Genomic DNA, 9,919 nt, shown 5'->3' on the forward strand with positions numbered 1-9,919 from the left:
TCAGGGAACAGTCCATAAAAGAAAAGAAAAGTTGATATTTTCAGGCAGGAAGAGCCAGAGCTTCACACCCTGAAAAAACTTATGTAACCATTTGATATGTTTTCAAGGAGCTTCAGGCTTTTGATTTATCCAATGAAGGCTGTATGTCTCCACTCTGTTGGTATTGTTTTCTATGTGAATGGCTTGTTTAATGATATTCAAATATATTTCCTTGCATCTGGAATAATTACCAGCATTAAGCTGTTATTATCAAACAGAAACAGGCAGGTGGTCGGGATGAGAGCATCTTCACTCTATATTTACTGTTTTGTCCCCCTAATACCCTACATTACATAACACTAACACACATAGATTATGTAACACCAGAGTCCTTCACTGTCCTCACAATACACTCAGAACTTCCACTTCTATTGATACAAGCATGTTCTCTCCCACTGTTTCTCAAATTGCTGCAGATCTTTATACTCCCAGACAGATAAAAAGAGCTTCCTCTTTATTTCACTGCGGGATGAGACTTTTTTAGTTCTTATTCTGCAAGGACAGCTTCCTCTGAGACACAAAGTCTTTTATAAAGCAGCACTGAAACGAGCTTTGCAACATGACTTGCTGCTGCTGCCTATTGGAGCCCTTAATGTTGATTTCTCTGATGAACTGAATGGACTTTTGTTTGGTCTCGGACGTCTTTGAGTCCTGCTGGGCTTTTTCAGTCTGTCTTCAGAATTTTCGGTTGAAGGTTATTGCTTGAGTTTGTGCCAGAGGAATGTGTCCCCTCCGCAGAGACAAGCCAGCTGAATCACAGGTCAAAGGTCAGGGAAGCTCTCACAACTCTGTCGTTAGAAAACACACAGAAACAACACGAGGACACACAACATGCATCATCACAACGCAAATAACGTCTCAACTGCTCATCTCTGTGCCTGTTTCTCATGACCTGACAACTACTTTAACGCAGTGTGTGTGTGTGTGTGTGTGTGTGTGTGTGTGTGTGTGTGTGTGTGTGTGTGTGTGTGTGTGTGTGTGTGTGTGTGTGTGTGTTTTAAGGCTTTTAAACACCCTTTAGTGTAATCTTATACTCCCTCATGCTCCGTTGTCTGTCTCTAGCCATCTCCTTTTTACCACAACAATCTTTGTGGTGTTTAAAAGTCGGATCATTTTTTTGATGTTCACTTTCTTCTCTCTTCATTCGCTCTTTTTGTTCTTTTTATGGGGAGGAAAGAGATGAAGAGGATGAAACACGAGTCTCACCTTCACTGAACAAAGACAAAATCAATTTAAGAATTTCAGGGTTTGTTTTTAACGTATCCTTCAGAAGCAGCCGAGGTGTTACTGAGGTTACTGAAATGAACGAGGAAATAAGGGAGGGATAAATACTGGATGTCAATATTTATTCATACAAGTTTTTAAATATACAACATCCAGTCACAAGTTAAAGATTGACAAATCCTGCCCCCTGACAGTTACAACATTTTATTATTTATTTTGAGATTACTCAATTTACAACATATCTATGATATTTTTGGTTACTTTAAAATCTTTATTCATGAGCTATTTGTTACTTCAATCTGCAGACTTAAAAAGTCAATTGACAAACATTTTCCTTCTCTTCATCTGCATTGTTTTTTAAAGACAGATCGATGACAAAAGTCAATGAGAGAATGGGTTTTCATCTGATTAACCTTATCATACGTAGTGTAATCAGTGTATGCTTGTGTCTGAGGTAAGGAGAGACAGTGCCACCTGCAAGTGTGTGTGTGTGTGTGTGTGTGTGTGTGTGTGTGTGTGTGTGTGTGTGTGTGTGTGTGTGTGTGTGTGTGTGTGTGTGTTAGACTGTACACACTGTGCTCTGCTGTCATACATCAACGCCATGCTGGGAGACTGCTCAGCATCCTGCCACTGCTGTCGCTGATCAAATAAGGCACGGGGCTGCTGTCACACACACTGTTGCATACACACACACACACACACACACACACACACACACACACACACACACACACACACACACACACACACACACACACACACACACACACACACACACACACACACACACCACTAAATGTGGTCATAGAAGCACAAATCAGGCTGCAAAGTGACAGCTGCACTGCCAACAGATGGATCTGTTCCATCAGAGTTACTGATTGTGTATTTCTATTTTAGGATGTGGAAAAAGATCTGTATCTGACTCAGTTCCATGCAGATGGTTGATGAAAGTCACGGTGCAGGTTGGCAACAAACACTCTCATCCAAACATGAAACAGACAGACTGTTTATTGAAAGAATCCGGCCCAATAAGGGAAGTCTCCAAACAATTAGCAAACTCCTGAAGCCTCTTTCATACAAAAAACAACACTTACAATATGCTTTTGTCTGCATTGGGAAAGGTTTCAATGGGCAACCATTCCCCAGACCAATGACTCTGCAGTAGTCCAGGGTTATTGGCTCCAGCTTCAATCGACAGTGATGGAAACAGGACCCCAAGGAGGACAGGCTATTTTGTATTATTATTTGCATATTCCATGGCAGCTTTTGTGAGTCTGATAATTAATTTCATATGTGGCAAAGGTGAATAGAAACCAATAGATTCCTGAAACATTCAAAATGATCCACTGAAATTCTTTTGGGATCCATTCACTGACAATGCTGGTCACATTTACCCGATCACAGGCACAGAGACACTAAAGGGTCTACAGATCCTGATCTAGGATCCATTTCACCTTCCACCTATACACTGAAGACATCGAGGGGGGAGGGGGGCTGGATCTGACCCGAGATCAGGATTTTCAGGTCTCTTTTTCAGGCCAGTGAGAGATTCAGAACTCTGGTCCGTCTTTCTTTAGGTTTTTGTAATCGGTGGTGATGGCCACAAACTGGGGAGGAAGAAGAAAATCAAACTGAGTTGAAGCTTGATGCTGTTGTGCTTGGAAATTATTTCTGTTTCCAATCTCACATGCAAACAGAGATGTACACATGAGATTACAGGAGGGATACCATCCCAGTTTCCTAACAATGAATACTTGTAGTGTGCTGCATTACCTTGTACTGGTATGTGGGATCAAGTTTATTCCATGGCTCTGGGTTATTGGTCTTGTTCCAGCTAAACCCACAATAGATACAGACAGAATTGGTATACATTAGGGAATCTGAGATACATGAATAAAGGTCTCTTTTCAGACCTAGCACACCAATATCAAGTCAAGTGGTCTGATACCCCTGAGAAATGAGATATTCTATACACACAATAAAAGACAACATAAAAACACAGGCAACCAAATGTCTTGGTCAGATTCAAACTCAGCACACAATACGTGCTTTAGGCCTGCTGTGCCATCACCAGGACACTCTTTCTAATAATTTCATCAAGCATGAAAGGAATCATTGCTGCCAATGATGAAAGGCCTGCAAAGAAACAAGCCAGTGCACCATCCTGTGAGCTCGTGTTAAAAGCACTTAGTTGTGTCTGCTGTTATTGCAGTATCATAATGGGTGAATCAACAGTTTGGATAGCAGCAGGAGGAGAGGAAGTCCAGGCAAAAGGCCGCTGGGGGGGGAATGAAAGTGAGCGGGGATCCCTGTAGTCAGTAACAATCAAAACAAATCTCTCTCCTGGTTATAGTGTAAAAGTATTCATCTGCCCTCCACACGCTTTGTTAACATTGTAGCACACATCACATGAAGATGAAATTCAAAGAGGAGGAAGTCTAAAATCCACCATTTCCTTGTTTACACATCTTTATCTGGTGGTGTACTCCATCCTGTGACAGTCCTGTAGGGGGTCTTTGATTCTTCTTTAAAAACATTTAGCCTTAATGTCCTCAAATAATGTGAAAACAGAACTAGACAGATGTCTCAACCAAAGGAAAACACACCTATTAAGCTAATTTGCAGAAATCTTGTTCAGGGTGAAGCATTTATTTAAAGTGTGAAGAAAAATGTACCTGATGCTTAGTCTCAATATTGACAAAATATAGATGTTTACATCATGGGACAGGTAGCTGTTTTGTCAGTAAACAGCTCAAGAAGGCCACCAAACTCATCCACAGAAGTGACTTTTTTTTTTAAACCAGATATCATCCTGATATATATTAAATAGTATCTTTGTTGCACATCATCAGAGGTCCTTACGTGACATGGGGTCCTTTAGCCAGCCGGAGCAGATACAGAGAAGCCCCGCCCATTCCCAAACAGATGAAGAAGAACTGGGGGATGAGCTGCAGACACAGAGAGAGATAATCCAAAGATTAAGCTTCTTAAATCTTATTCTATTTAACATCAATTGATTTGTTTACTCTGAATTTGATATGGGAGACTTTACTGCTTATAGCTGACAACACAACCTGAAGCTTTCAAAATAAGACATCTTGAGAGTGGTGGGATTCTATTTGTGTAAAACCCTTGTTGGCATTTTTCCTATTTTGTTGCATTACAACCTGGAATTAACATTTTATTTGGACCTACACAAAATTGGTGAAGTTGGGGAAGGGAAATTAAATTTTGTATTTTTTTTCTCAACAAAAGATAATCTAAGTGACACATGATCTGTGACACCACCATCATTAAAGCGATGGCACCTCAACAACCCGACCAAGAGAGGACCAATAATCACAGACCTTCGATGATTGACGTCCTCCTTGCTACTTAGATTGAACACAGGTGGACTAATGATGTGTGCAACAAATAAGTATAACACAGTACAGTGCAATACTTTAACAAAGTACTCTACGTAAATGTTGAATTACTGTACTGTAACTGTTGTGTATTTACTTATAAGCATACTTTTGAGGTACTTTTGCTTTGTTTAAATTTCCATTTTAGGCTACTTTATACTTCTGCTCCACCATATTTCACTGGTATATAATGCACTTTTTACTCCACTGCAAATAAAACACTTTTAATTGACAGCAGCAGTTACTTTCCAGATTAAGATATTACTTTAAAAAACATGTGCTAAGCTTCTAAAATACAATGCATTTAAACTTTACAGATGTCTGTGAGTTGTTCACAGTTCACAGTTCTCTCTTTGTCATTATTAATCTGTGTATCAGAACGTTTCCTTCCAAATTAAACATCTTACATCCCCTCAGATTAATCTTGCAATCCTCCAGAGGAGCTAACAGACAAAACAGTGAAATGCTTCTTAAGCATTGATGCATTAGTCTTAACTGTTACATCATATATATTATGACAAATCAGTAACAGGGGATGTTTTTCTGCAAAACAAGCATTTACTTTTGATGCTTAACATTTTGCTGATCAAATCTCTCCTATATACTTTTACTAATATGCATGACCTTCATATAGATTGTTTTAATTGTACTTTTACTGTGGTAAGAGAGAGAGAAAAACAGCTATGGATATCATAATTTCACAAAATGCTTTTTACTGTCAGCTTTAGATCTACAGCAACACGACTGAATGGTAATCACATCTGTCTTCACTTCTGTCTTTAATTCTGTCTGCCTGTCAAACTCCATCTGTCTGACTGTCTCTCTCCCATTCAGACTTTCTAATAACTTGTCTCTTTACATCTGATGAACTCGATGTCTACTGTTAGACTGTCTATCTGCTTACACAACACTGAAATCATTTACTTCTCCTAATCACTACTTTGAGCTCTACGGTGGTTCATCCTAACTAAGTACATTTACTCAAGTACTAGAACATGATGCCCACTGTCTGGTTCTGAGCCTGTCTGTCTGTCTGTCTGTCTGTCTGTCTGTCTGTCTGTCTGTCTGTCTGTCTGTCTGTCTGTCTGTCTGTCTGTCTGATAGACCATATGAAGGAGCTCTGGTAGAGTCTCATAGGGATTTCCTCCCTGCAGTTTTTCTCTCCCTCTCTCCCTTAGTCTCTCATGGGAGGCCGATGACAAGAAGTTAAAACTCTGTCACTTGGCTCTCTGACAGCAGAGCTGGTTAAAAAAAACGAAGGAATAATCCCATCCCCTGGAGGGACAACTCATATTTTTGAATATATTTTATTCCAACTACTCATCTCCTTAAAACTTAGATTTTGTCAGTTTAGATTTAGGAGGTTTGTTCGGGTCATGGGTGTGTTTTTAAGTCTTAAGCCTCTCTCAGTTTGGCTTGATTTCAAAGGAGCCACTGTAGAAAGTTAACCTGCTTATTTAGAGTTAAAATAAGATTAGTGGAGACAAAATTAGTCTTCTGATCGCATCAATTAATGTTCCAACACTCTACAAACCCTCCAGGCACTCATCAAGTGTGCCTGCTACTGTGACTATTAACTAAAGCTTCAACTTCACATACAGTATATCAAGGTAAATTCATTGTAAATTCATTTTCTTGGAAATAAAACCAAAATATATTACAATCATTTTAGTATGTGATGATATTCATATTATAATGATAGAAGACTGAGATACATTGGGTTAGGAGCCTAAACAAATATTGTTGAATAATGTACGAGGAAGAAAATCCATATTATAGCATTCTTTTCTACAGAACATCTGACTCACTATTAGAAACACTGGAGCTGTCCAAATAATGAATCAGAAAAGAACATTGACATTTTGTTATTTTTGTTTTAAATAATGATTTTACAAGCAAAATTCGGGATAATTACCATTCAAAGAGTTTGTTGTTCATTTCAACTAAAACCCAAACGTTAAAACTTTTTGGAAATGAAAACAGGTTGTTGTCACTGACAATAAAGCACTAAAAAGAAACTAACAGGAAAGATTTCAAGATGGCTTACCCCAGGGTGCTTCTTAGCATGCTCCACTGCTGTCCGGAATATCATTGCTCCTGTTTATAGAAAGTTTAAGAACAATGCAGTGAAATACAATGATTGAGAGTCGGTGTTTCAGGCCCTTGATATCCTCGAGCGTCAGTGCACAGACGGGATTTAGACCTGTTGCTCTCTGCCTGTGGAGGGAGGAGGGGAGGAGGAAGAGGAGAAAGAGGTCATTTACATCTGATTACAGCCACTTCAGCGCCTTCGTTGGGGTGATTATTCTGTGCTGGACACTGTGTCACAGTTTATATTCAAACGATAAAGGTTCATCCTTGTAAATATTCATTAAATATCCAGGCCAGAGGGGTTTGATGCTCATATCACAGTGTTCAATCAGAAGAAGCTCAGAGGCCTTGTCTCCCTCATTTCCTTCACTGCATGTTAAGACTTTTTGACCCTTTGGGAGCCGACTGGAGGAAATGGAAAAGCATACAAACACTGTGTCCTTTTGAAAGGCCGCTGGGGAATATTCAGTGGGCCTCTTCAGTTGTCCAAATCATATCGTTAAAGATGTATCCCGTACACATCCCAAAGAACAACTGTAGAACCGAAATCTGCTTTACCAAAGAGAAACCTTGTTGAGGTTTAAATGGGGCTGCAATTGAAATATTTTTTTGAGTGAGCATTTTCTTTTTTTCAGTAAACAAATGTTTAGTTAACTATTGGTAAGAAGAAATAATGCAAAAAGAATGAATGATACTAAACTGGCACAGTGGTCAAGTTGTGTCCTCTGTGAAGCCTCCCTTGTATTCTGGTTGATTATGTTGGCAACTAAAGTCAGGAGCAATCCAAAACATAATTATGCACCACAATCACCACGATTGAACCCTTTAAACACTTTGCAAAAGGCCAATGTTATTGACCTAGATACCCTTTGACGTACAGACAGAGACTTTAGAAACATGGCAGCTTGTTGACCATTAATTGCAAAAGAAGTCTCAGTGTTATGCAGTTGAGGTGAAGGTGAAAACATATCATGGTGATGTCACCTTCACATTAACACTATTAGTTCATCTTGAGCTAATAGGAAGCTCATAGGGTGTATCTTTTTTGTTTTTTAGATAGATCATCTTGTTTCATGATCTCTGAACCCCAAAAGTGATGATATAAACCAAAAATAAAAGCAAGGTCAACGCAACAATGCAACAACCTCCAATTCTGTCTAACGGAGCAGTGTCTCTGATTCATTGCACTTATGTTTAATTGGATGTTAAAACAAATACCATTCAACACAATGTGTGTTCATATGTGTGTGTAGCCAGGTGGACTATTCATTGGACAATAATTTGAACACATTCAACGAGTGTGTCACATCTGCTTTAAAGAGAAACTTCATCCAAAATCTACCTTCTCAGTATGAAACACCTCCTGGACCCCCTGTAGGTTTGACAGGTGGCTCTGAAAGGTTTGTAGTTGGTTCACGTCACTTACAAAGAACGAATTAGTGACACGTTTTCACCGAGTAAAAAAGTATTAAGACATCTACATAAACCTCTCAAGCAGCTCCTGTGACATATTCAACTTTTTCTCTCAAAGCAAATGCTATCCATGTTCTAAATCATTCAAATAAGTTCAAAATAAATAATAAAATGTCAAAGATATGGATAAATGCACTGCTTCAATCTTGATATTTCCTTCCTCCATACTGTGCATCAGTGGAAAGCATTTATGTGAGCAATGGTGAAGTGGATAATGCTGCAGAAATGATTGATTATTATTGCTGAGTTTCTATGGATATGTTGGTACTTTATTCCAATGTGTAAACCTTTGTTCTTTGTGAGGGAAACTACAAACCTGTTGGATACATTTTCACGACTAAAGGAGGAGAGTGTTTTATAGTCAAATGATTTGAGTGGAATATCCCTTTAACAGCAATCCCTGTAAACAATACGTAAAATTAGACCAAAGAATAACGATTGGTCAGAATTGATACAGAGACAGCGTTTAGTCACAGATTGTCCACTGAACGCTGATTTCATGTTGTGCTGGAAAATCCATCCCAAAAAACAAACAGTAATCAAACATGGACGTTTTTACGAGCATAATGTGAATTTGGTTGTTTCCTGAATGTAAAAATGTTTTGGGCAGAGGTCTGATGTGAGAGGCTTCTCACACCAACACACCAACACCAAAGACTTCTCAAAACAATCAAAGTAACTATTTACACAAAGTATTCTACTTAAGTACGATATTTAATTCGATGCTAATTATGATGAAATACTTTTTACTCCACTACAGCATTCATTTACCACCTATAGCCAATGGTTACTTTTCAGGTTCAAACTTTACATACAAAACAGATCAATACCAAAAATAGGCTAATTGTAGATTACACTACACAAAGGTGGATAGAAGATTGTTTAAATGAGTTCCACCTCAACAAGCTGCAACAGCTGATGTTACTTTAATAGGTACCTTTGAAACTTCAATTATTTCACTTTTAAATGAGTAAAACCTTCAAATGCAGGATTTTTTTTTTTAAGGGCAATATTGCATCTATGTTTGCAAAAGTCTGCAAAAGTTTTTACCCTGTGCAGAGTAAAGAGAGACAGGAAGCACAGGGAGAAAGAGGTGGTTGTCTGCAACAAAGGTTGTATTGGATTTCAACATGTCTTCACCTTATGTCACCATGCCAACGGGACATTCTGCCAACAGGCTATTTTAAACTTTGTAACCATCAAAACAAGAACAAAATAAGTGGATGCTATTGTTGCCTCCAGAATTATTTAGAATTTGTGACATGCAGGCCCAGAGTTTTACACAGGAAGAAAAACCACATTGTGCATCTGTCACCCCTCCAGATCTGGCTCCTTATTTTCTCCTCCCCTCTGACACAGGATGTGTGACATGAGCTCAGCCCTGCCGCTGACCTGCAGCACAGAGCTCACAGATAAATCCTCCTAATTGGACACTAGCCAACACCATGACACACACAGTGCCAATTCAGGTCCAATACGGTGCAGACATGCCTACAGCATCCCATGAGCCGTTTGGTCTAATTTTATTTAGAAACATAACGATGATGCATATTGGTCCGAGCAGTAAATCTGACTTGTTCATCGCTGACATCTGGAAAGGTGGTAATGATGGGGGAGCTGAAAGCAGGTATGAACATGGATAGAAGTGGGCAACATGACCACCCGTCACATGTTTTTTTTAGTTTGAG

At 39.0% G+C, this 9,919-nt stretch overlaps 1 protein-coding gene across 1 annotated transcript; it reads right to left on the bottom strand.

The window, feature by feature from the left end:
- Positions 1-2,176: 2,176 nt before the first annotated feature.
- ndufa4l2a (NDUFA4 mitochondrial complex associated like 2a) lies at positions 2,177-6,843 on the bottom strand. The gene is made up of 4 exons (XM_054609888.1): positions 6,715-6,843; positions 4,126-4,211; positions 3,037-3,097; positions 2,177-2,870 (listed from the first exon to the last, which is right to left on the bottom strand). The coding sequence occupies exons 1-4, from the start codon at positions 6,757-6,759 to the stop codon at positions 2,814-2,816; spliced, it is 249 nt and encodes an 82-aa protein (XP_054465863.1). The 5' UTR covers positions 6,760-6,843; the 3' UTR covers positions 2,177-2,813.
- Between the last annotated feature and the right edge of the window lie 3,076 nt (positions 6,844-9,919).

This window comes from Anoplopoma fimbria, chromosome 12 (assembly GCF_027596085.1).
Source record: "Anoplopoma fimbria isolate UVic2021 breed Golden Eagle Sablefish chromosome 12, Afim_UVic_2022, whole genome shotgun sequence".
Lineage (NCBI taxonomy): Eukaryota > Metazoa > Chordata > Actinopteri > Perciformes > Anoplopomatidae > Anoplopoma > Anoplopoma fimbria.